This window comes from Fusarium pseudograminearum, chromosome 2, assembly GCF_000303195.2.
Source record: "Fusarium pseudograminearum CS3096 chromosome 2, whole genome shotgun sequence".
Lineage (NCBI taxonomy): Eukaryota > Fungi > Ascomycota > Sordariomycetes > Hypocreales > Nectriaceae > Fusarium > Fusarium pseudograminearum.
This window is the reverse complement of record NC_031952.1, coordinates 6,012,252-6,035,926: the sequence shown is the minus strand read 5'-3', so window position 1 is coordinate 6,035,926 and position 23,675 is coordinate 6,012,252. Positions and strand designations below refer to the sequence as shown.

Sequence of the window (23,675 nt, the reverse complement as noted above, 5' to 3'; positions counted from 1 at the left end):
AGTGACTGAACCGCATTCATCTTGTTGTTTTATCGACTGTTTCAATATGAAGAGTATAGAAGGTCCTCAAGAGGAGTGATACCAATCATCAAGAAGCTGATAGAAGTCATGCGATGTTGAGGCAATACTGGATAAAGTCAACAGATGTATAATTAGAATGAGTGTTCTGTATAAGTAAAATGATAAACGATGACTGTTTGACAACAGCCAAGACAAGAAGTGAACAAGAAAATGATGCTGAAGGAGTGCCTCTAGCAAAAATGCCAATGCAATGCCATGTCCCAATGCCAATGCCACCCATCAAACTCCAAAAGAAACAATAGAATGCCCAAAGACCTTCTTACTCCTTGCCAGGGTACTTTCCGGGGTACCACTTGCCATCATCGTAGCCAGTGTCACCACCCTCATACTTTCCAGGGTGCCAGCTGCCATCATCGTTGCGCTTCTTCTCGCCATGGTACTTGCCATCATCGAAACCAGTGTTGCCACCCTCGTACTTGCCTGTTGATTGTTAGTATTGTTTGAGAGACCGTGTTCAAGGTCTTGCGACTTACCCTCTTCCCACTTTCCATCATCGTGGCCGGTATCACCACCCTCGTACTTGCCAGGGTACCAGCTACCATCATCCTCACGCTTCTCCTTGCCACCAGGGTACTTTCCGGGGTACCACGTTCCATCATCATAGGGAGTCTGGGGCTTTCCCTCGTACTTTCCAGGATACCACTCGCCATTGTCGGCACGCTTAGACTTGTCACCGGGGTACTTTCCGGGATACCACTTTCCATCATCATACTTGGTTCCGGGCTTGCCCTCGCTGAGATGGAGTTAGTATATGGAACTGAGTGTAGAGTGTGTGGGAAACTTACTACTTGCCATCGTACCATTTGCCATCGTCGTAGCGCTTGGCCTTGTCACCGTGGTATTGGCCGTCATCGTATCCTGTGTTGCCTCCCTCATACTTGCCGGGAGCCCACTTGCCATCATCATAGCCAGTGTTGCCGCCCTCGTATTTGCCTGAGAATGTTAGTTGCTGGTAGAGGAGATGTAGAGAAAGATGTTCACATACCAGGACTCCATGAGCCGTCATCAGCAGGCTTGGCAGTGGGAAGTGCCAGAGCTGTGGCAGCGAATGCCAAGACAGTGTAGGAGTAACGCATATTGATATGGAGTTACTGAAGTGAATGTGAGAGAGTAAAGCTGCTAGTGATAGCGAGGTACTAGAGGCTTGAGATTGAAGTGATTGAAGTGCTGAAGCGAAAGTGTTCTGAGTAGTTGTGTTGGTAAGAGAAGATGAGAGAAGATGATGAGGATGATGAACTGAACTGGAACGGGGGAATCAACACGATGTTATATACTAAATCAATTGCTAGACATTCCAATCTCAAGTGGCACAGCTGTAGTCAAACTCAACTATCCAACGTTGTGGTGGCCGGCGCAGCATCGAACCACCAACGCCACAAATCACCAAGCTCACGACACAACGGAAATCTCCATCTCCCAAATCAATAAGGCTGATGTGCAGCTCAACGAGCCGCATAGCTCGACGTCAGTAATCCAGGTTACTATTTTAGGGTGTCCCAAGCTTTATTTCGTCGCATCCTTGTCCCGAGTCCAGCTGCTGCGCCTGGTCACAAACCAAGCCAAGATCAGCGCTAGCTCCTGTGTAAGAGTGTAGCTATACCGAATCTGACTTGACCTCTCAGGGCTGAGCTTACCTCGGGGCCTCGATCGCGGCCCCTCTTCTCCGGTGTGGTTGTGTCTAAACGGACCTCCGAAGTCGAGCTTTACCCCGCAAGATGGTATAACCCGAAAAGCCGGTTTTTGGGGCTGAGGAGCTAAGGAAGTGTGGTACAGTACCAGAAAAAGAGTCAGCTGTGCCACCGCCGTGGTGTGGTTTCTGTGTTGGCCCAAGGAGGAGTAGGAAGCTTGGCCTCGATCCTCCTCGTGTAAGCTGATATTGTGGGTGTTGAAAGTGCACTTGTTTGCGGGATATTGGGAGTGACAAATATGCAAATGTTTAGCTTTCAAGTCCAACTCGACTATTGTTGAAGCCAAAATACCAAAGTCCCATTTTGTGTCAGCTTTTAAATCAGAAACCTTTTTTCAAGAGAGAATTCGAGACCAGAACTAAGGACAAGCTCGACCCATGACCCATCACGACTGGTTCTATTAGCCCATTTCCTTTAGTCAGCCCGACCGGCACAAGTTGCTAAAATTCAGGTCTTGAACTTTGATGGAATTTGGGGAAGCACAAAGTGAGACCGACTTTGGAGATGGGGAAAAACGCCCAAGGCTGAAAAGGCGGAGCTGAACCTGGTGGGAGCAAACAGACTTGGGCTTAGAGATATGAGGGTGTGGACGGCAGAGACGCAATTAGGTGATGCTGAGAACACGAGGCTTGAGGCTAAGACATGGTGAGGAGAATGACTGATGTCTTCGAAGAATGAGTGTTGAATAATGATTCAGGAATAGAAACATGATCCAAACAGATGAAAATCGCCCACAACGGTATGCCGAAGATAAGCATATCTCGTATAGATTCCTTATGGGTATGGCATATTGACAAAGTACTCTGCTAGAGCTTGTGAATTGTTACTCGAGGCATTCTTACAGTCCTTGGGGGATCAAGTGCCGCTGTATGGCACCACCAGCTGAATGTGACAGCTGGTGCTCAGCCCTATCATGGTCAGCCCCCACAAGCACCTGAATTCAACGTGTAGCGGGCTTACTCCGATACCTGGCTACAGGTTTCTATTGGCGCAGTAAAGCTGCGCAGAACTTATCAGCGAGCCGTTTCAGTTTTGCTTTAAAGTTCCAGATAACGTTTCACTTCGGCGAACCCAATCTGCTGATATCGGGCATGAGCTAGTCAAGGTCTCTAGGGAGCTATGGCACCGTCAAACCGAAAATCCAACGGTCTGGACAATTCTCTTATCCGAGAAAACAAGTCTCAGATGGCTCACTGGCAAGAGTGATGATGGCGACATTGGAAATGTCTTACGCAGACAGAGCAGAAAGGCTTGCGCTCCGTATCCTAAAGGAAGTAATAATCGACGGATGCATGAGCTAGAGAAGTTTGAACGAATTGCTACCGGCCGTTCCGTTTCTTGGACGTATGATAGGTTGATATCATAACAAATAATTTCTCTCGTCATCATGGAGTTGAGTCAGCTCCGAGTTTACTGCCGAATCTGCGTGGTAACGTTTCAACTCTATACTTGTGCTTATTGTACTGGTGGATCAAAATTACCATCGCTGTGAAAAAGAGTTTTGACTTGACAAGCTACTGTTTTGCTCCTAGGACAAAGACGGACCCCCTCGGCGTGAGTAATCTGTGGGAGAATGTACTCAATTCAAAGGACCCGTCTCACTCAAACACGCAACAATACCCGCGATAGCAGCCAACGTCCCATCAGGATTCTTAACACGCACCGTGTGCAATCCCAACTCCTTAGCCGGGTAATCGTTTCCGCCAGGAAAGATGGCATCTCCGATAAACATAATCTGCTCCAATGGAATACCGCTCGCAGCTGAAAGCTTCTTCAACCCATAGCCCTTGTCAACACCCTTTTGTGTGATATCAATCGACGTGGCTCCACCCATATTGATGGATAGATCTGGAAGACGTTTGTAAAGATCAGCTTGGATGATCTTTCGCTTCGCAAAGCTAGGATCCCAGATTTCCTTGGCTGATACGGGAGCTTGTTGGCCAAGAGCAGAGAAGGTGATTTGACTTCCTCGGTCTTCGATGCGTTCGCCCCATGTCTGCTCTGGCTGGAAGCCCGTTGCGTCGAGTGATGCATTGAATGCTTCGATGATGTTCTTCCTCTGCTCCTCGCTAAAGAGCTCAGCGTACTCGACCTTCCATTCGTCGCCTTTGTGAGTGTAGAGCTTTGTCCCGGTGGTAGGCATGAGCCAGAGCTTGGAGAGATCAGCGCGAGGAGGGAGTCGGCTGGCGACTTGCTTCTGAAACTGTGGCCAGTCACCGCCTGAAATAACTGCGACGTGTGCGACGCTTAGAAGGTCTGCTAGAGCTTCGCCCATGGAGTCGAGAAGAGGCTGCTTGCTCTCCGCGAGCGTGCCATCGAGATCGAATGCGACAAGTTTTATCATGGCTGCTAATACCGAAAGTGAAGATGTAGAATTTGGTGTTGGTTCTTTTGGTGAGTTAAGTGAGGGGTTGACATTAAATCAAGAGATCGGCAGCTAGCAGACACAAAGCCACATCTCCTGTCAGCACTACCTAACTGACTGCCTACTGCGCAACGCGTGACATTTTTTTGGCAGTTGAGACAAGGGTATAATATTGCCAAGTACCATGCCCTCAGGGTATCAGAAAAATTGGCCACTGGAAGCATAAGAGACGAAATTAGTACTTCAGCTTATGCTACTTAGACTATACTCTTTAGATTATTTATTTTTGTAGACTAAGACTTAGGAGACCAACTTTCCTGCTACCCAGTAGCATGGAACAAATTATAGACCTATCAAGTGTCGGAAGTCGTGTTTCATCAATGCAAAGGACTCTCCTGCTCACGGGCAATGGCTTCCAAAGGAAAGGTCAAGTCCTCAAACAAATGGCCATCTTCGTCCCTAGCGTCGATGCTCATTCGAATGTTGCATTGAAAGGTGTGTTCACCAGAGCGCTGGAGCTTCATCCTGCGCTGCGAAATCTCTTTGAGGTCGGCGTCTAATCTAGTGACTGATGCCTTGGCCTCGTCGCGTTCCTTGATCGTATTATTGATTCTTAAATCATGGGTCGAACAAGTCTCCACAGCTCTTACCCTTTCGCTTATAGCCTCTCTTAGAGCGGCGTCGAGCATGTCGGATATTTGCCTCATGCCGCCCCCTGCGGCTTGGAGCTCTTGGTACGCTACCAGAGAGGCAGTAGTCTTTTCCACCGTGAAATCCACCTTTTTAAGATCTTGTTCAATCTTGGCGCGTTCACTAGAAAGTTGGCCCAATTGGCGGATCAGCACTACCGTCGCATCGAAAGCCTTCTGACGTTTTCGTACGCAAAGCTCGTACTCGGTTTCCACATCTTTTAATCTTTTATCGTTGGCGGACTGCAGTCTGGTGGCGATAAAGGAGATGTTCCTTCTGAATATGTCGGCAATGTCCTTGTCGCTCATGGAGAGCTGTGCCACAAGGACCTTTCCGTCAGAGGGCCTTGGTGCCAGGGTCGAATAAGTCGTAGCTTGAGATGAGGGTTTTGGTACTGGGGTCGAACAAGCCGTAGCTTGAGATGGGGGGTTTGGTTCGATAATTGGTTGTTCCACTTCCCCATGTCCTATCGGAATGTCTTCTGAGCCGACGGCGGGTTCTTCCACGTCGCGATGTTCAGGTGACGAGTCTTGGACATGGTCTTGATCTTGGTCAAGATCAAGAGTCTCTTCTGAGCTGTCATGGACTTCTATCACCTCAAGATTTTGCTTGGCCTTGTCATTGTCATTTTGATCTGTTTCTATGACATCCCCATCTTGCTGCGTTTCCTTGTCATTTTCCTTTTCTTCTTCTTCGTCGTCGTCGTCGTCGTCGTCCCCCTCCCCCTCTTCGTCCTCTTCGTCATCCGTTGTATCCACTCTATTATTGCCGATAGGTGACCTTTGAAATTTTGCTGGACTTTTGGACTCGGCTGGCTTTGTACTTATAGGATCTCCGTTCGATCTTTTATAAGAACGCGTAGAAAATGCGGGTGGGTCATCTTGTTCTTGAATACGAACCCGCTTTGCAGCAGAAGATATGCTGGAAGATAACGAGCGCTTCCTTTGGTTGGCAGGGTCCTTTGAGGCTGTCTCGTCTTTCTCAGGATGTGATTGCTGCAACGCTGACCTTTTCAGTTCGCGCTGGGCTCCCTGTATGTCGGTTTGCGAAAGACACATGCGTTTTGCAAAGGGCTTTGGCTCTATCTGCTGGTAAATGGCAGATCGTAGTCGTTTGACGTCGGCTCTGCTCAACTTTCCGGCAAAGCAGTTAAGGATGAGAAGAATGAACTTCTCGAGGAGTTTGACGTCCCATTTAGTCTCAGTACAAAAATCCACAATTTCCCAGGGAAATTGCCCAGTGAGGCGATGTATTTTGAGGGCGGCTGAACGTTGGGCGGTAGTTGGGAGAGCTCGGAGGGTAGTGTCTGCTTCTTCTTCGTGTGTGACCATGATAGCGTCATCGAGCCAGGTTGCTGTATAAAAACAGGGACAAAAAGAAGGCCAGACGAAAATACTGATGATCTCTCAGGCTATATGTACACTAAAGCTGGTCTCATATTTTCATCAGTCACTAAAGCCTTACTGGTTTTTAGACAACTCACCTGTGTAGGTAGGTGGAGATGGCGGTTATAACGCGTGAATAAGATGAAGCTGAGATGGTGTCGGCAAGCCGATTTAACCTAGTGTACCTTTGTCCCTTATAACGGGGGCCTCTGTTTTTGGGTACTTTGGTGCAACGGTCCTTGATGAGATGAGATAAGTGAGTGAGATTGAGTTGCTCGTCAATGAGGGAGGGGCTGGGGCCGAGGAACGCGTTAGGAGACGCTACAAGGCGCGCGGGTTGCGCCCCACGTGACAAACAAATAACCAACAGCCAAGAATAAAGGTACCAAGTATCTTGTTCATATCAGCAAAGAAGAAGTGCATACTAATCCAAGCACGATGACACGTCCACTTGGTATTTCAAGAGTTTACATACATCTCATATTAATCAACTCTGGTATCCATACTTCTTCAGCGCTCTTTTTGGTCTCTCGTGACATCATTAAACGGGTTTGTACATTGTTTTTATTTTCTATGCAACTACAAACAGCCTACTGTAGGTGTTCTCTTGTATACAAACAGTAAAGTATCCATCTACCAAGTCAGCAAAGTGATTTGTGTAAAGTGTGCTCTGAACAACGGGGTATGAAAAGTCTCAGATTGAATTGTCGGAAACAGCTTGAATCATATGTGATCATAGCCATGGAAGTATTTGTTTCAATCTCATCACGGACGGGATGGGAAACTGGGATAAGAAACTACTTACCAAGACTTGGTACGCGAAAATAAAGTTGGCTGAGTTGGTTAACCGGCGAAGCATCGCTGCCATGTGCTTTCAAAGATAGCCACAGCTTACAATCCCAGGCAGCGATGCTAGCGGATCACGGTACGCACTTTTCCAATGCGAGAGTTGTAAAAAAGAAAGTAGAAAAAGAGAAGAAACAAAATGGTGCGGCATTATCTTCCTTTTGTTACAGAACGATGCCCAATTCTTCACAAGGGGGCCCTGCACGGAAGAGCGATAATCCTGATGCAGCCAAGATTTCACGACTTTGCTGGAGTGACGTTACTAAAGTGTCAGTTTTTCATGCAACTCACATCATTATAGTCTCATCAAGTCTGATTATTCATTTTTTATTTTATTTTATAGTAATAAATCCGACTTGAGAGGGTGGTCTATTGTGTTTGTTAAGTCGGGATCAACACTGTATACAAATCATGACTTTACCCAACCTCAGTAGTACCTAGGCAATAAAGGTATGAATTTTGGCAGTTCCTATATTCCAGGAATGAATACATAAAATAGCAATACTAGCCTATATAGCCCTCTCATATCCAAACGCCTTCATTATCATGCATTCCCCCTTGGCGCCTCCTGCACCCGTATCCCATATAGTTTAGTTTTCCCTAGCTTTGTTAGCTCATTCTATATATGATGACATGGCTGAAAACTTACAAAACTGCTAATTCAAGATCGCCTTGAATCTTTGCCTTGAGTTCCAGCTCAATATCGAGATCCATGTCTAGTTTCACACGAGGTGCACTACTCTTTTGCTTCTTCTCCGTTTCTTGACCTGCTGGTTGCATAACTTGTTGATCTTGGCCATTTGACTGATTGTTGTTTGACTTTTGCATTTGCCTTGACTCATTTTCGCTTGAGGAATTGTTTTGTTGGTTGGTTGAAGATGATTGCTCGTCTTGGGTAGTTTTGCTGGTAGCCATTGTGAATCGATCGATGATTGTCTGATAATCGCTGTCAATTTGTGATGTCTATACAACTTGATAGTGATTGGTTTAAAAACTTCTGGTAGTAGTAGTAATTGGTAAATTAATGATTAAAATACAAACAAGCAAGTTTTGTCACGGCCGCGTATTAATTCATATTAGATGTGGCAATAGCCTATGACGCAAATTGCTCCATTTTCTACCAAGGCATATTAGAGCACGTGATTTCTACACGCGTCAATCTCACCGTATCAAGACAGGTCGTATCAGCAGCATCTCCCTTGTTATTCTCACCAGACATTTAGGCAAATAGAATCACCAAGAACCACGTCAATCACCGCTCATTTCGCAGCCATGCCTCCTCCAGCTTTAGATTACCTACCACCAGAGATTTTTCTCGCAATCAGTGACCTGCTCCCTTGGACAGACAAAGAATCCTTGAGCATCGCTAACAAGACACTACGAAACCAACTGGTCCCTCACCTTTTCCGCCACATCAAGGTTGACTGTCCCCTCGCCCGAGAAAACAATCTCCAATCCGTGATTCATCTACATGGCGCCTACATATTAAGCGTACGTCTCAACGTAGAATTCCAACCAAATCCGCCTAACTCTGGTCTTGAAGGCACAGAAGTCGATCCCGCTTCTACGGAGGCATGGTACTGGGATGATTACCCAGCCTCCGTCTGGGCTCAGGACTCTGTCGACATTCCGATTATGCAAGATGTGATCCAGTTCAAAGGGATGTCTAAATGTACCAAGCTCAGTATCCACACAAATGGAGAAGAAGACTTTGAGGTTGATGGTGGTTGGGATGAGAACGACCTTGCCGATACGAGTATCTATTTCTGTTCCTGGCCGGAGAGCTGGGAAAGGGTCAAAGAAAAAGAGAAACACTACAAATGGCGCAAAGCATGGTGCGAACTTTGGAAGGATGTAGCAAAATATGCAAAGACAGAGTCTCTCGAACTCCTTCACTTCCTACCAATCAAGGCTTCATGCTGGTTGGACCCGGAATGGGCTGCCTTTCTGGGGAAGCTGAAGAGCTTGACAATACGAGCCTATGGTAACTGCTCTCATATGATATCTAAAGATCTACAGCTAATGTCAGAAAGGTCAGGACAACGGAGCTGGATGGGCAGTCAACACCCTGGAAGGATTCAATGCTTTCTTCGTCGAGATGCCAGATTTTCTTTTTCAACATGCTAAGAATCTTGAGCACCTGTGTATAGCCGGAAACGAAGACGGACATCTCGGCGAAGACGCTCTGCGCTTCGAGCCAAATACCATGCCTCAACTGAAGTCGCTGCGACTGGAGACAATGACTATCACCCAAAGCTTGAAGGAGTTCCTGAGCGAAAGTACCCCAAAGCTTGAGTCCCTCTATCTGTTTAACGTAGCAGCATGGGCCGAGGGGACTGAGCCAACTTGGGCAGACTTCTGGAAAGCTGTCCGCAAAGGGAATCCCGCTTTGAGGGAAGTAGTTTACCGATATGCGAGAATCGCCCCGTTGTGTGAATTCGAGGATATGAATGACGATTATGACTCAGCAGAGATGGACTCTGACGAGGTTGCTCAAGCACGAAAGAAGTTGACTGACGACCCCAGTCTTGTTATTTGGCCATATGTCACGTCAGATGACAAATACGGCGACGTTCAGGCCTGGGAAGACGTCAATCTTGAGTCTCTTAAAAAGGGCGATGACAACAAGGAGTATAAATTGCTGATGGACGAAATCAAACAGAGGCAGCAGAGCACTGTATCCTAAAGTACAACATGGTCAAGGTCGATCGAAACCTCCAGCGCCAGGGCCTTCCTTGGCAAGATGGTGGAATCCGAAGCTTCCTACAAAGATGCCAGAATCAAGATATTTCTTTGCCCATTCCTTCACATGTTCTGAACTTGTATGCGCTGCATAAGCATCCCGGCTTACAAACCTAGATTGAAAATTAGCACTTTCCATAGTTATCTCATCCACAGATATTCTCTTACTTTTCCATGCAGACAAACTCGTCTTTGCCTTCAGTTTTGTAGAACCTGTATATCTTGGCGCCGTCTTCCTTCAAAGTGGCCTCGGCAACTTCGGTCAAACACGCATACGCCTATGTATCGTTAGTAACTAAGAACAGCTACTCGTCACGATTTGATGAGGGCGATGGTCATACCTCATCAATTCTGTCCGGATTTACAGCGATAGTGGACACGGAAAAGAACTCTTCCGATGCATCAGAAGCCTGCTTGGACTTTTGCAGTAGTTCTTTGTTGGCAACACACATAGTGGAGTTTCGAAAGGAAGTAAAGTACAAGATAACAGTCAATTACTTCAACGCGAACAAAGGTGTATTTGAAACTGTCGTGGGATGCGCGGGGTTTTATAGTAAAGGGCGATCACATCACAGGTAAGCGGTAGATGTAAGAGCTAGGATCCAGCGGCGTATTGACCCGGTTGCTGACTCTATCAGCGCGCATCATAAGTCAGCATGTCCGAGCACTGTCGTATGATTCATGTGATATGACTATGTGTGCCTCGTCTGGTCATAGAACATGCTTCTTCTTGGACCACGAAAGTCACCAGTATCTAGCGCACCGACTCTTGGTCATTATTCGTGTATTCAATTAACCATTATCTAATAATTATGTTACGTGTACTCTTCTTCCTCAGTTGCTTCGCTCAACGTCATCGACAAGTCTCGAGGATCCCCCTTCCAGACAGGCTGCTCGATTGACATCTCAACCTCCTGCCCGCGCGGTTCATTCTGTGCTGTCAACCGCTGGAACTCTCCTGCCAAAGCTTCCATCCCGATGTCATTCATGTCCTCGCTTACTGAATCCAAGCTGATGGGATACAGACTGCTGTAAGCGCCGTCTTGCACTAACGCCCTTGTCGCAGTGCGAATATCTTCGATCATGCTGTTTCCTGCCCAACCCTGACGTCTAAAAGTTCCATTCTGCCAACCAATTGTCATGAGACCTTCTGTGATGCCGCGCAGGCCTTTGCACCATGATGCAATAGAGAGACAACCACGAGACGCGAGAATGAACCAGAACTGCGCATCTGGTGCTTCAGGGTTGCGGTAAATCTCATTGATCAAAGTGAGAAAGCCGGGTGTCATAACCATAGTTGCGTTTGTTAACTCAAATCGTGTGCGGTACGTGTAAATGATGCGTTTCAGCTGCTGCACCGATGCCGCATGCGCAGCAATGGCAGTTGAACTCTGTGCCGCGTCTTCCTCTTGGTGCCTCTCTAGGAAGGGTCGCCAAATATCTATAATTGAGGTATGGTACCAGACACTATGAAGCTGTCAGCCTGGCACTTGGGCCGATGTCTTGCCATACTCACTGCAACACTAAGACATGGTGCGGGCATGTGTCAGTTCTCTTGACCTCATCTGGCAAAGCAACAGCCCAATCAAGCAACAACTGGTACATTTGATGTGCGTGGGACATGGGCATGCGACTGAAGTTGTTGAAGCCTTCTCCGAATATCGTGTGTGTTACCAACCAGAATTTGCATATCCATGTGAACGTGCCTCCCATGTGATCAAAAAGGGGCGGTCCGGATACGTCTCCTGGTATCGGTAAAGATGGTGGATGGAGTATCCGATGTTTTGTTCGGAAGTTGACTGAGTGTAGACTAAACTGTTCAGTGAAAGTCTGTTTCTATCTGGAAAAATCACTTACCTGTGCCATCCAAACGACCCCCAGGCAGCATACGAAGCCGCTGATCTCAACTCGTCATCATCGTCAACACCAAGGATCTTTGCATCATCGGCACCAAATAGACCAAGCCGACGACCAATCTCTGCACTTGCATCTAGATAAAACAACCCAACTCGATCTTGTCCATGTTGGTTGCATGTCAAGGTCAAGAACATGGCAGAGGTAAGAGTAGTGACACAATTGTAGTCCGGCAAATCCCGCCAACGCTTCTTTGCCTCCTTGAGAAACGCAAACGACAAGGGTTGCGCCCTTGGTTCGAACTGTGAATAAGAGGCCTGAATCTCGTTAGCCAAGGTCTAGACCGAGGGGACTGAGTACAGCAACTTACGCAGGACCAAGCAAGCAACGCACTAACGAGGACGGGTGAGCAGAACCGTCCCCCACCCGCTACAAAGTCTTTGATAAATAGATTGGCGTCGAAGAATGCAAGCAAAGGATGCTCGTTAGAGAGATAGAAAGAAATCGTTTGCTCTGCTAGGGTTTCAGGGATAGGAACAGAAGTCCATTGCCATATTTGAAGACCTTCTAGTCTATGGTCGATGTATGACTGCTGGGATGAATCCCCGGTGGTGTCACTGGGTGTAGAGAAGGATTCAGAAGTCGTCGGTGTCGCGGGTTGTCGTCCGGAAAAGTCAAGAGGAGAAAAGGGAGATATTGAGGTCGCCTCTGAAGAGGTTGGTAGCCTTGGACTGCGCTTGTCATCTGCCAAGAGCCCGATGTCTACATCCGTGATTGCAAGGGCTTCTAGGGTCGGGAACGCGTTTGGGTAGCGCATGTTGAGGTCTATCTCCATTGCAGAGCTAGCCAGGGTCCCCGCTAGACTTGTAGTTAATGGATTTAAGGGTGGTGAGGCCCCTACCATACCTGAATCGATAGATTGCAAAAAGTCGGATACGGAGCCTCTGCCGCGCAAGTTCAGCAGCATCGCAGCGACGTTCTCCTCAGGCGCAGTCCTCAATAGCTCGAGTGCCTCGAAAAGATCCTTGGAGCCCTTGCGGAGCTCGAGCATCTTCTCCTGTGTGACCTCGGCGCGGTATATACATTTTTGCCGCCGACTCGAACATGCAGAACATGTCGGCTTACGACCGTCACACTACAAGTCAAGGAAAAAAAAAGATGTTACCCCAGGATGATACAAAAAAAAAGATAGATACGACAGTCAAGATAGTGGCGGAACAAACCTTGGACTTTCTAAGGCGGCAGTTGTTGCATGCGACGGATGTCAGGGCTGCCCTGGGAATATCGGAGATGTCGAGTGGCGAATAGTGATGCTGCTGAGCGTCTCCATGCCCGGCCTTGAGGGACTTCCTGGGGAGCAGCTGCCTATTGCTCTTTTGGTGTTCTTTTGCTCGGGTAGGCTTGTTTGGGTCGTTCATGGGAGTTTGACTGGGACTTGAATGTGTGGCAAGTGACAAAATGAGTGGCTTAAAAGCTGGTGAGCTGAGATTGGGAGTGAGGCGGAGGGTAGTGAAAGACTTTTGCTGTTTGAGGGGGCAGGAAAGATGCCAATCTCCAAGAGGAAATGATAGACACTTGGGCGTTTGGTTCGGGTCGCGTCAGAGTTGTCTCGCTGGGGTTACTGCATGTGTGTGGAAAATGACTACTATGTAGGTAGTCCAGGTACTGCGAAGAGTGGGCTGGGTTGAATCGGATATTGACATGTATCTTTCTTTCAAGATGATCCAGGGAGAGAGAGAACAGAGTGAGGAAACCCCCTCGTACGCAAATGCTCCGGCTAGGTCTGATTGGTTCGATCATCTGACATCTGGCTATAGCCATAAGTTCCTTAGTGCATAAGATTCCTTGCCGACGCTACCCATTATAGTAACATTTTGGTGCAAATTTGTGCAAGCAGACAACAAACATTGTTATCATCTCAAGTCTGGTCTACCTCTTCAGTCACATCGTAATAGTCTCGGCAATCCATACATGTCACTCTACCGGAACCCATCTTGATCTGGATCTTGCATTAACTTTGATCGTGCATGAGAGATAGCGTTTGAACAAGTTCCGAGATAAGGCTGTCCATATTCTCCACTGGAACAATCCACAGCAGCAGTGTAATTGGACTGTAAAAGTTCTCAGGCCCATAAATTGCACAACATAGTGTTTGCACCTGGCTCAAGATCCAGGATTTATGTTGTGTGCATATACACACAGGCCAAGAATCCACTACGGAGCGATAGAATTTGATTCACTGATTTCGTTGTATTTGCTTGACACAAGTAATACACATGGGAAAAATGTTTTTATTTCTCAAATACAGATGACTGTCTAATAAAGTTGTGGAATAATCCCAATAAACAAGCAAAACTACATACCCCAAAAGAATCATTCTATACTCAAAGGCAATTTCGTATAAGAACCTTGTTGATGTGACGGTTCTTTTCCTCCTCAGTCTTGGGCTTCCTAGGTTTGCGGTCTTTCACCTTCTCTTGGACTTGATCAGCAGGCGAGTACTCCTTATAGTCACTGGAAGTCGAGGGGAGCTCTTGTTTCTTTGCAGCCGTAGACTTACCTTTGTGATTAGATGCTTCTGGTCTTTCAGTCATGCTGGTGAAAGCAGATGGGGACCAAGATGCAGGAAACGTGGTGTCACCGTTTTTCTGATGAGTGTGATATAGGTCTGCGATCTTGTCTTCGAGCTTCTCCTTCCTCTCTCGTACTTCTGCGTACTCTGCCATCAGATCTTGGAACTGAATTTCAACTGTCAATGAGCTTGGGGATTTCGGCTCGTCAGAAGTATCCAATGGAGACAGAGGTCTGTCCTGTATCGCATGACTAACCTCAAAGATCCATCCATGGATTGAAGCAGACCTTCTACCGTGAATGCCCAGAGGGGTCGTCTCGTCTTTGGTGAGAATTTGGTCAAATGGAGACATTTTGACTGTTGTGTGCTATGTCTGTTCGGTGTCTTGATGATCCTATGAATGTTTGGGTGTAAAACTTGGCGTTAGTAAGTGTTGATGGGAAGAGTAGTTTGAACGAAGGCAAAGAGGATCAGATTCTTGCTACGAGCTTTATACGCTGTGGTTGGTGGTGAATTCGAATGGACAAGAGCACCGCTCCTTTGTTCGATCTGTTGAAGTGAAGGTTTGGAAAGAATGCAGCATTATCCATTGTCCAGGCGCATAAAGAGATTAGATACCCTTGTTCTTTACAGAACAGACAAAAGCATCCTGTCTCTAAGAGTGTGATAACAATACTCTTTGATGCAGCTCATCAAGATATGCTGTAAATGATGGGAAGCAGGTGTTATTTCTGAACAATCTGGTGTGTCGTACTGACACAAAACTCCAACAGCACTAGCTTGGGTGAGATGGCCGAGTTGGTTATGGCGCCAGGTTAAGGTTAACCTTAACACCAATTTCCTGGTGGAGCAATCCTCCTGGGTTCGAGTCCCAGTCTCATCAAAGATTTCTTTTTTTTGCGTGTTTTTATCGCATGTTCTTTGTTTCTTTGCAGTGCCTTTCTTTTTTCATCTGGGATATGGCAAGTTGGTTCTGAGCAGACGTTGCTCTCCTTGTAGATGAACTGATCCTGGTTGATCTTGGCTTGAAACTACACAAAGACCAGTCTGGAGATAAATTACCCACCGTAGTCGAAACTGACTCGTCGGATACGTTGTCTCAATCATGGGATACATTCATGCCAGGCAGAGACTATGGGTGGGGGTATCACAATGTATTCTATCAAGCATATCTATCGCTCTAAATCATAATCCATGTAAGAACTCCAGCAAAAACAAACAGTGGCGATTTGAAAGCAGTATTCAATCCCAAATGCGCAGCCAGTGATACAGGACGATCTGAAGGAGAAGGGTTGGAAGAGCTCGCGCCGCTTAGAAACGTCTTCTGATTCGGCGTCGCCTCATATGAATCAGTGTTGTACGTTGAGTTTAGCGAAATTTTGCCCACAACCTCCTTTGACTCGAGGCGAATATGTGAATCGACCTCGTTCTTCTTGAGACCCTCTTGCGTGACAACGATTTGTCGTCCACCTCGAATCCAGTCGCCGTAACCGCCGTAGCCGGTGTGCTGGCCATAACAGAGGTTGATACCGTTTCCTTCAAGTTCCATATCGCCAACTTTGGAATCCCATTTGTAGCACCAAGAGTTGGCATGGTCATGTCCCGAAAAAAGACCGATGACGCCGGGTGTCGAGACCAAAGCTTGCATCAGCAGCATGTCTTGGTTACCATAGTCGCAGCCTCCTTTCTCTTCAGCGCACCATCCAGCGCCTTGTTGGATGACGGTTTCGTCATTGATTCCGGGGTGGTTGTTCTCGTCGACACCAGACTCCTTTTGGAGTTGTAGTGAGGCATAGACAGGAATGTGCGTAAATGCCAATGATGGAATCTCCTTGCCATATTCCTCAACCAAATCAGCATTGGTGTTGTTGAACCATTCCACAACACTCTTGTCGACCCAGTTGGGCTGAGCACTACTTTGGTAGTAAAAACCACCGCGACTGTCAAAGAACCAGAGGATAAGTTCAGGCGTGCAGTTCGAGCTGCAGTCTGATGCATACACAGGAAGGTAATAGTTGGTTGTTCCGGCATTGGTTCCAGGAACCATAGATTCTGTTCTTGATCCGGGCCAGGTGTGTTCACGCTCCAACATTCCTGTGCCATTGATGTTGCGATTATGATCATGGTTACCGTATGTCGAAGCCCATGTCATGTTTCGGTCAACCATCGGAGCGACGATCTGATCTATGTAGTGCGTGCTGTTGTGAGAATACGTCGATTCTCCGTTAATAAGGTCTCCGTTTAGAACGACCAGGTCTGGTGATTCAGCGTCGATGACATCAGCCATGACCTTTGCAGACCTGGCGTCTTTCTCTGGCCCTATTGAGGAAGCATCTTCACTTTGGTTAACAACTATTTATTGATTGGTTCTCTTTGAACAAACCTTCGGCAAAGTGGAGGTCTGAGAAGACGCATATTTGAAAGGTGCCGTCTTTGTTAAATCGTAGAGGGTCCAGGTTGCTGTTGTCTACCTCATCGCGTTGGGCTGCAGTATGTAACCTTTGTCCAGCAAGGATGCTTGCGAGAGCAAGTGATCGCAACATAGTTATCAAGAAGGTTTGAGGAGGACTGTGAGAGATTGATTGACTAGATATCGTGGCTTCGGGACAATGCTACAGTTAATTAAATACTCCGACACATACGTCAGGGGCTTGACTACAGACGGGCACTAGAACGGGAGACATGATGAACTTTACAAATCAGTATTCGCCTAATGTATCGTTTGACTATGACGCGTAGAATGTATCGCCAAGCTGCTACGCTGTCAGAAGGGTGGGGAGTTGTTGCACAGGCGGTTTCGGCGTCCGAATGACGAATTACGCGGTCTTTGTTCCATGATTCGTTGTTTCTCATCTACCGTGAGGCTTAGAAAACCTAAAGTCTAACCTTAGATCTGCTTGGCGCTTGGCAAGGGTGGAGGGACAAGACTTGGAGACGAGTTGGGCCAATGGATAGCTTCAATTTGATGGACAATGCACAGCTCTTGGGGTCTTGGCAATGTCGGAAACCTGGTGTGATGATTTGCCGAAGCGGAGATACAGAGTGATATCTCTCAAAGTCCGAATATGTTGGAGATGATCATTGTCGGTTTTGTGTCCTCTATATCCGCTTCTCCAAATCTAGCTAAAGTGGTTCCCCTCAGGCGGTGACCGACGACGGCTTCTGGGGTCGGCAACCTAATACGAGACTTTAATTGACTGTTTTATCGGTTACTGCTCCGTAGGTACCCCAACTAACCTATGCTCAACAAAGAGATTGAGTACAGGCATTTGGAGAAGATACCGGGGTATCCGGATCTGACTCGTGTCTTTTCTCCATAGTATCAGCAAGCTGCATGGTATCAGCAGGCTACATATCAAAGACCATTCCATGCAACGCCAAGGCTTTTGACTTATCAATCATCCCACACACAAACCGACTCGACATTGCTAGCCGACATCACTAACCGATGCTTAGACTATTGCCGCGTCACTAGACTACCATCCAATCAAAGACGTCATCATGCGAACCAACGGCAAGGAAATATTTGCTGCGTCTCGTCAACGGGCGTTGTGGTTGAATGATTATCCCTACATTTCATGGGTGGCCTCCCTTGATCAACGTCACAGTCACAAAGAAAACATGAATCCACCTAGATAAACAAAGGTGCACATTGCAAAACTCTAATACACACACACGCGACCAACAAGACCACATTGTAAACAAAAATGCATTAAATAATTATATGTCGCAGCCATTTCCCGGCCATTTTACAATACGCATACGGTATCCCGCATCAAGGTATATATACAATGAAGATTATTCTCCCGTCTTTTAGACACCACCCTCCTCGACGTTATAAGGGAACAACCATCCGTTATCCTCGTTATGCTCATCCTCAAAGGTCGTTCCATGAAGAGTCTCATATCGCGTCATGTCGAAATCGTCATCACCAGCCTTTCCGTTGATGATGTTGCCGATCTTGTGGCCGATGTATCGTCCCTCAGTCCAGGCACCGTGAACGAAACCGTACATCTCGGCAGAGTTGGCCTCGCCGGCGAACCAGAGTCGCTCAACGTTGGCGCGCATGTTTTGGTGCTTCTCGAGAGTCATGCCAACAGGCCAGTTGCTGTAAGAACCGAATGCCCAGCTGCAAATTGGTTAGCATCATTTTCAAAAAATGGAATGATTTGATTTCGACTTACGACTCGGTGCTCCAGCGGGGGTAGGTGAAAGCTGTAGGCTTGGGAATCTTCTTCTTGGGGAACATGAGTTGAAGAACCTCGAGCATCTGCTCCTGGGTCTCCTCGTCAGTCTGACGCTCCACGCGCCAGGCCTGCTCTCCGGTGACAGTGGCGAAAAGGATGTTGGAACCCTCAGCAAAGCCCTTGGCGTTGAGGGACTGGAAAAGAGGGTATCGACCACGCTCGATAGGATCAGCGTAAAGAAGGAATTGGGTCTCATCATCCCAGAAAGACTCGTTGAACTGCATGAAAATTTTGGTGTAGGTGCCCATGGCGAACTGATCAATAGCGCTCTGCTTCCATGCGGGAAGAACCGGCTTGAAATCGATAACGTTGTTCTGGAGGACACCGACGGAGAAAGTGCAGATGGCATAGTCGGCCTCGATGCAGCTACCATCCTTGTTGGTGATCTTCACACCCTTCTTGTTGTAATTGATGCCCTCGACGGTGGTGCTGAGACGCAGGCGCTTGTCGTTCTTGCGAAGGAACTCATTGGCTTCTTCCTGGAGGATGATGTTGTAACCACGCTGGTCGATAACGAGGTTGCTAACGTCACTGAAGTAGCCAAAGCTAGCATTGCCACCAGCAACACCGTAGACAAGGCCACTCTCATCAGGTGTCCAGGCCGCTTCGAAATCCCAACCCCACCAGTCCGCAGCTTGAGCGTGCATGTCGTCCTTCTCAGGTCGCCATCCAGCTGTGCGGAGAGCGGCACGAGCAGAAGTATCCTGCAAGTTGTCGATTATGATACGGCCAGCTTCAGCAGCAGCCTTCTCGTAAGCGGCATCGTATTCGTCGATCTTGTCGCTCCAGTCCGTCTGGCCCTCGTGATCGAAAGTCTTGTACTTGTCGTAGTCGGAGTAGGTGGACTTGAGCTTGTGCTTCTTAGCAAGTAGCCAGATGGGGTTCTCGTTGGTCTCTTCAGATCCAATTCCCTCGACCCAGTTGGCGCCAAGCTCAATGATATAAGGCTTTCCTTGCGCGTTCTTGCCGAACTCCTGCTTCCTTAGACGGCCGCCGATGTAGTCGTTGTGCTCGACGATCATGAAATCCTTGATGCCAGAAGCTGTGAGGTTCTGAGCAGCTGCGACACCAGCAGCACCGGCTCCGAGAATGGCAACCTTGGTCTTGGCGCACGATCCATGCTTCTCATGATCTGTGGGCAGGGCATTTGTTGTTGCTGAAAGGACTGTGAGCACAGCAGAAAGCTGTGTGAGTGAGTGCCTCATTTTGGAAAGACTCTAGACTTGGACAAATAAACAAGTCTCAAGATCTTAAATTAAAAGAGTGACAGATGAGGTGCTTAAAAGAGATAGAAGCAAGCTGTCGCGACCTCGGGTGGCGTCTGTCTTTTTGTATGCCCTTGCTAGATCATCCATCGCTGCAGATATCAGACCCCCTAATTTGGGCATGTTAATCAAATGATCAGCTTCCAGGAGCGGTCTTAGCTTAAGCGTCGTAAGATAAATGCCAGCCCAACCAATTCTCGCGATTGCCGATTGATGGGAGGGATGGGATTCGAAAGGCAGCTTCCTAGATAGGCATCCGTAGCCCGTTGCATCCGTAGAATTTCTAGCCCTTGTCTTGTCAGCGACTCAGGCCCGGGGAGAAATCCCCCATGTATTGCCTGGACAAGGTTAAGTGTAAATTAAACATTGGATTAACCTAGCGGCGCCTCAAAAATCCCTCAAGACCCTTGGTTCTTTGGGGAATCCAGCACCAAAGCTAGGGGACTAGGGTCCGCTAGATCAGCCATAAATTAACTGTCTAGACTGCTACAGTAACTGGGCGTTAGCACTGTTGTGTACCTAGGATAGAACAGGCAATCTTTGAGACACAACCAAACTGCCTGACCCTTGTTCCTTTCACTGGGTCAGTTCCAAGCACAACACGACTTGTTGGTTGTGTTGTTGAACCAACGCATTAATAATTGTGGCTCATCCAACAGTAAATGGTGCGACACGACACACTGTAATCTTACCACTGGTCAGAGCTGAAATCCTTTGAGACATTGGTGTCCGTACATTAGCAGTAGACTATGCACCGGCCCGTAAGCTGAACATGGATAGTCACATTTCAGTTCATACTTGTCGCCTCGTCGCAATTGGTGGTTCAAGATCTAGCGCACGGTGGTAAGAACAATAGTGCTCTTCAGGATCACCGAAACAAGGGCATGGGGGTCCCGGTTGGTTAGATCAATGGAAATCATGGAGCAATGACCAACAAAAGAGCAAGAAATTCCAGAACATTTTAAGCGGTGCGACTGCTCTCTAGTGAAACTTCAAAGCATTTGTCACTTTGACACATGTCCGCGGATGTGGTTCCTGCATTGTCAGCAGCCTCATTATGCACGTAATTCGGTGATTATCAGATCAGCCAACAGCTCGCTTCTATCCCTTTTTGGGGCTGTTCCTACTTCAGCTCTCGCATAACACGGGTCTAATGTGAGGTTTTTGTTCCAGCGCGTCGGTCTTATTCTCATATGTTACTCTAATGATCCCTGAGAACAGAAATAGCTGCACTGCAGATGTGAATCCAGCACATTTCTTTAACTTGTCTTCCAAGGTATATACAGTTTTTTCCCATGCTTCAATTTCACTTTTCACCTTGTACCATCTTCATGAAGACCTATCAACGCTATCAGTAAATATTAAAATATTAAAAAGTGGTGTACCAACATCAGGGTTGATCTCAACACCAGCATTCTGCATTTCAGTTGTCAACTGTAAATATCATCAGCATCATCCCTCCTACGCGACTCGATCAAATACCTCTGTAGATGCTTCTCTAAATTCCTTATCCATCATGAGTTTCATGAGATCCATCTTGCTGGGAGGCTTGGATGCATCGAGGCCTGTATTATCAGGTGGTTAGGTATTGGATACATTCCTCAAGCATGCAAGGGGTGTCCATACCCTTGCTCTTGATAACCTCTCCCATTCTTTGCATGGCCGCGATAGCCGGAGGGTGACGGCTCAGCTTCTCAAAGGTGTCACGGATGAGAGGGTCATTCATCATTGACTCCATGTTGGGAGGCTGGTCAGCCGAGGCGAAGCGACGAGGCGTCACGTGCATCTGGCGCGTAGCTACGCGCATAATAGGCATGGCCACGGGACGGGCAATGAGTCTTCGTAGAGCAAACATTATGTAAATGGCTGTCGGTGTCAATGATGTTCGAGTAAAGGTGAGATTGAAGACTCAAATTTGCCGTGTTGAGATGTCGCCAAATGACATCAGGGATTGAGCCAATAAACAGTGGAGAAGTCAGTACAGTCAGCAGCCTATCTTATCTTATCTGTCTTTTCACCAAAGCTTAACCAGCTGGACTCAAGGGTACAGAATTAAGTGTCCATGGTACCACCTTTACAAGGTCACAGACTGACTCACTAATTTCGTCGCCCAAGATCCCGACAAAAACCTAACCTAGATCTCGAATAAAGAAAAAAGATTTCAACCATGTTCCTGTTTCTAACCTATCTATGGAAGGTAAAATATTCATAATCGACAGAATAAATGCAAATTGTCTGATTACGCCGCTTCTCCTAATAAAAATTATTACTCTAGCCTTGTCGAATACTCTGTCAATCGAACATGCTCACTTTGTCGCTGCTTCCTTTTTGGATCCATTCTTTCTTTAACCAAGCGACCTGGGTGCACAACCAGGAAGAACAACATGACCAGAAACATAGGCAAAGCATCAAACAAGTAAATGAATACTTCGTGAGAAATGACAAAGCCTCCTTGTCCCTGCAAATATTCTACTGCTCGAACAATGCTTCGTATGATCATGACAACAGTGACGGCCTCGATCGTTCTGAAGTACCGTCTCCATCGGACAAAAGAAGAGTCCAAGAAAGGGCCTGCCTCTTTTCTGACTCGGAGATAAAGATATAACGATGTGATGATGAAGACGCTTAGAGCGCACAGTTGCACGACCAAGCCTGCGATGAGGATGATGCGGCCCTTGACAATAGCATCGGCGTCTCCCGAAGCAGGTATGATAGCACCGATGAACTGACTGACGATGCAGCCAATGTCTATGAGGACGTATAGTTTTGTTAACCAGCGGAGACTAAGGAACGAGAGGTGCTCAGAGTCTAGTGCCGCAGCAACTCGTCGAAGGCTCATGTAAATTGTCGCAGCGAGGAAGGGTGTTCCAGCAAGGAGGAGGACGTTTTGTAGAATGAAAGGACCCGCTTCTTCAGGGTCATCGTGGGCTTGGGCTCGGCCGAAATATCCAAAGATCTCGCCTGTAAGAGTTAGTGTGGAACATGCAGTGAGGATACAAGCTGACTTACATATGCCTCCCAGAATGAAGGGGATAAAGAACCACGCTCGATAGATGAAGATGAAGATCAAATGAGCTAATGTAGTAATACCGAAGAGGACAACGAAGGAGATTGCGGCAGGCTTGTTGGGTAGGTACTCGAAGAATACGATCTGAGTCCCGTTTACTACGGGTCCGAAAGGTCCGTCTTGGTTCATGTTGACACGAGATGAGTGTAGCTGCTCGACCTGGTGATGGATGACGATAAATGAGAGTAGAGTTGAAGATTTCCAACGCAATGAAGGACAAAAACAAAGAGAAGTGATGAATAAAAGATTTTTAGGTGCCCAGAGGCAGCCATTCTATACTCCTGAGGTAGACTCTGTGGATCATATTTTTCGCATTCTGAATGCGAATATTACGGCGCTAGTCTCGATGGCTTCATTAATGGCCCACCCAAGTGACGCGGTCAGTCGCAAATAGGTGGACCAAGGCCATGGAGGTGTGTCGTAGCAGCCTCTGGATACAGGGATGATTACTTGTCAACAATTTAACGAGAAACGAGATGCGCAACGGTGTCTCTCGAGTCTATGGAGAACAAGATGGCTTAGATGTGGCAACAGCTTGGTGTCGCGGCAGGGTTCATCGGCTGTGAGAGTTGTTTGCATGGACACAATTGCATTGGACTCTAAATTAACTATTGTACGAGCTGAAAAAAAGAACAGTGTTATCTGATTTGGGAAGATAGCCATGGCTTATTGGGATGATGGGACCCCATAACACAACACACTCTCGCTCCATCACCGTATCCCTAAATCGATCCAAATCGATCCAAAAAAGAGATGCCTCGCTAATGCTCGCAATCGTTTTTATAGGAACAGCCCGATGCGGGGGTCGAACCCGCAACCTTGAGATCGCGTACTCGTAAGAGTCTCACGCTCTACCGATTGAGCTAACCGGGC

At 47.3% G+C, this 23,675-nt stretch overlaps 12 protein-coding genes across 12 annotated transcripts, besides 3 other annotated features; 1 reads left to right on the top strand and 11 right to left on the bottom strand.

Moving 5' to 3' along the window:
• Positions 1-340: 340 nt before the first annotated feature.
• FPSE_03478 (uncharacterized protein) lies at positions 341-1,157 on the bottom strand (the record flags this gene model as incomplete). Its single annotated transcript, XM_009256597.1, has 4 exons — positions 341-501; positions 555-814; positions 867-1,014; positions 1,067-1,157. 4 exons carry the CDS (start codon positions 1,155-1,157, stop codon positions 341-343), a joined length of 660 nt encoding a protein of 219 aa, XP_009254872.1.
• A 2,191-nt stretch (positions 1,158-3,348) lies between these two features.
• Positions 3,349-4,113, bottom strand: FPSE_03479 (uncharacterized protein; the record flags this gene model as incomplete). The annotated part of the gene is made up of 1 exon (XM_009256598.1): positions 3,349-4,113. One exon carries the CDS (start codon positions 4,111-4,113, stop codon positions 3,349-3,351), a length of 765 nt encoding a protein of 254 aa, XP_009254873.1.
• Positions 4,114-4,511: 398 nt separating this feature from the next.
• Positions 4,512-6,155, bottom strand: FPSE_03480 (uncharacterized protein; the record flags this gene model as incomplete). The annotated part of the gene is made up of 1 exon (XM_009256599.1): positions 4,512-6,155. One exon carries the CDS (start codon positions 6,153-6,155, stop codon positions 4,512-4,514), a length of 1,644 nt encoding a protein of 547 aa, XP_009254874.1.
• Positions 5,518-5,540: a microsatellite.
• A 1,137-nt stretch (positions 6,156-7,292) lies between the features above and the next one.
• Positions 7,293-7,970, bottom strand: FPSE_03481 (uncharacterized protein; the record flags this gene model as incomplete). The annotated part of the gene is made up of 3 exons (XM_009256600.1): positions 7,293-7,317; positions 7,347-7,367; positions 7,705-7,970. 3 exons carry the CDS (start codon positions 7,968-7,970, stop codon positions 7,293-7,295), a joined length of 312 nt encoding a protein of 103 aa, XP_009254875.1.
• Positions 7,371-7,406: a repeat region.
• A 357-nt stretch (positions 7,971-8,327) lies between the features above and the next one.
• Positions 8,328-9,741, top strand: FPSE_03482 (uncharacterized protein; the record flags this gene model as incomplete). The annotated part of the gene is made up of 2 exons (XM_009256601.1): positions 8,328-9,039; positions 9,089-9,741. The coding sequence occupies 2 exons, from the start codon at positions 8,328-8,330 to the stop codon at positions 9,739-9,741; spliced, it is 1,365 nt and encodes a 454-aa protein (XP_009254876.1).
• A 220-nt stretch (positions 9,742-9,961) lies between these two features.
• On the bottom strand, positions 9,962-10,249 carry FPSE_03483 (uncharacterized protein; the record flags this gene model as incomplete). The annotated part of the gene is made up of 2 exons (XM_009256602.1): positions 9,962-10,075; positions 10,139-10,249. 2 exons carry the CDS (start codon positions 10,247-10,249, stop codon positions 9,962-9,964), a joined length of 225 nt encoding a protein of 74 aa, XP_009254877.1.
• Positions 10,250-10,612: 363 nt separating this feature from the next.
• FPSE_03484 (uncharacterized protein) lies at positions 10,613-12,702 on the bottom strand (the record flags this gene model as incomplete). Its single annotated transcript, XM_009256603.1, has 5 exons — positions 10,613-11,264; positions 11,314-11,607; positions 11,655-11,968; positions 12,022-12,509; positions 12,558-12,702. The coding sequence occupies 5 exons, from the start codon at positions 12,700-12,702 to the stop codon at positions 10,613-10,615; spliced, it is 1,893 nt and encodes a 630-aa protein (XP_009254878.1).
• Positions 12,703-14,035: 1,333 nt separating this feature from the next.
• Positions 14,036-14,575, bottom strand: FPSE_03485 (uncharacterized protein; the record flags this gene model as incomplete). The annotated part of the gene is made up of 1 exon (XM_009256604.1): positions 14,036-14,575. The coding sequence occupies one exon, from the start codon at positions 14,573-14,575 to the stop codon at positions 14,036-14,038; it is 540 nt and encodes a 179-aa protein (XP_009254879.1).
• An 828-nt stretch (positions 14,576-15,403) lies between these two features.
• FPSE_03486 (uncharacterized protein) lies at positions 15,404-16,766 on the bottom strand (the record flags this gene model as incomplete). The annotated part of the gene is made up of 2 exons (XM_009256605.1): positions 15,404-16,557; positions 16,607-16,766. The coding sequence occupies 2 exons, from the start codon at positions 16,764-16,766 to the stop codon at positions 15,404-15,406; spliced, it is 1,314 nt and encodes a 437-aa protein (XP_009254880.1).
• A 1,270-nt stretch (positions 16,767-18,036) lies between these two features.
• On the bottom strand, positions 18,037-19,675 carry FPSE_03487 (uncharacterized protein; the record flags this gene model as incomplete). The annotated part of the gene is made up of 2 exons (XM_009256606.1): positions 18,037-18,352; positions 18,408-19,675. 2 exons carry the CDS (start codon positions 19,673-19,675, stop codon positions 18,037-18,039), a joined length of 1,584 nt encoding a protein of 527 aa, XP_009254881.1.
• Positions 19,676-21,041: 1,366 nt separating this feature from the next.
• On the bottom strand, positions 21,042-21,590 carry FPSE_03488 (uncharacterized protein; the record flags this gene model as incomplete). The annotated part of the gene is made up of 4 exons (XM_009256607.1): positions 21,042-21,074; positions 21,125-21,169; positions 21,218-21,300; positions 21,362-21,590. 4 exons carry the CDS (start codon positions 21,588-21,590, stop codon positions 21,042-21,044), a joined length of 390 nt encoding a protein of 129 aa, XP_009254882.1.
• Positions 21,091-21,111: a repeat region.
• Positions 21,591-22,001: 411 nt separating the features above from the next.
• Positions 22,002-22,931, bottom strand: FPSE_03489 (uncharacterized protein; the record flags this gene model as incomplete). Its single annotated transcript, XM_009256608.1, has 2 exons — positions 22,002-22,696; positions 22,745-22,931. The coding sequence occupies 2 exons, from the start codon at positions 22,929-22,931 to the stop codon at positions 22,002-22,004; spliced, it is 882 nt and encodes a 293-aa protein (XP_009254883.1).
• Positions 22,932-23,675: the final 744 nt, after the last annotated feature.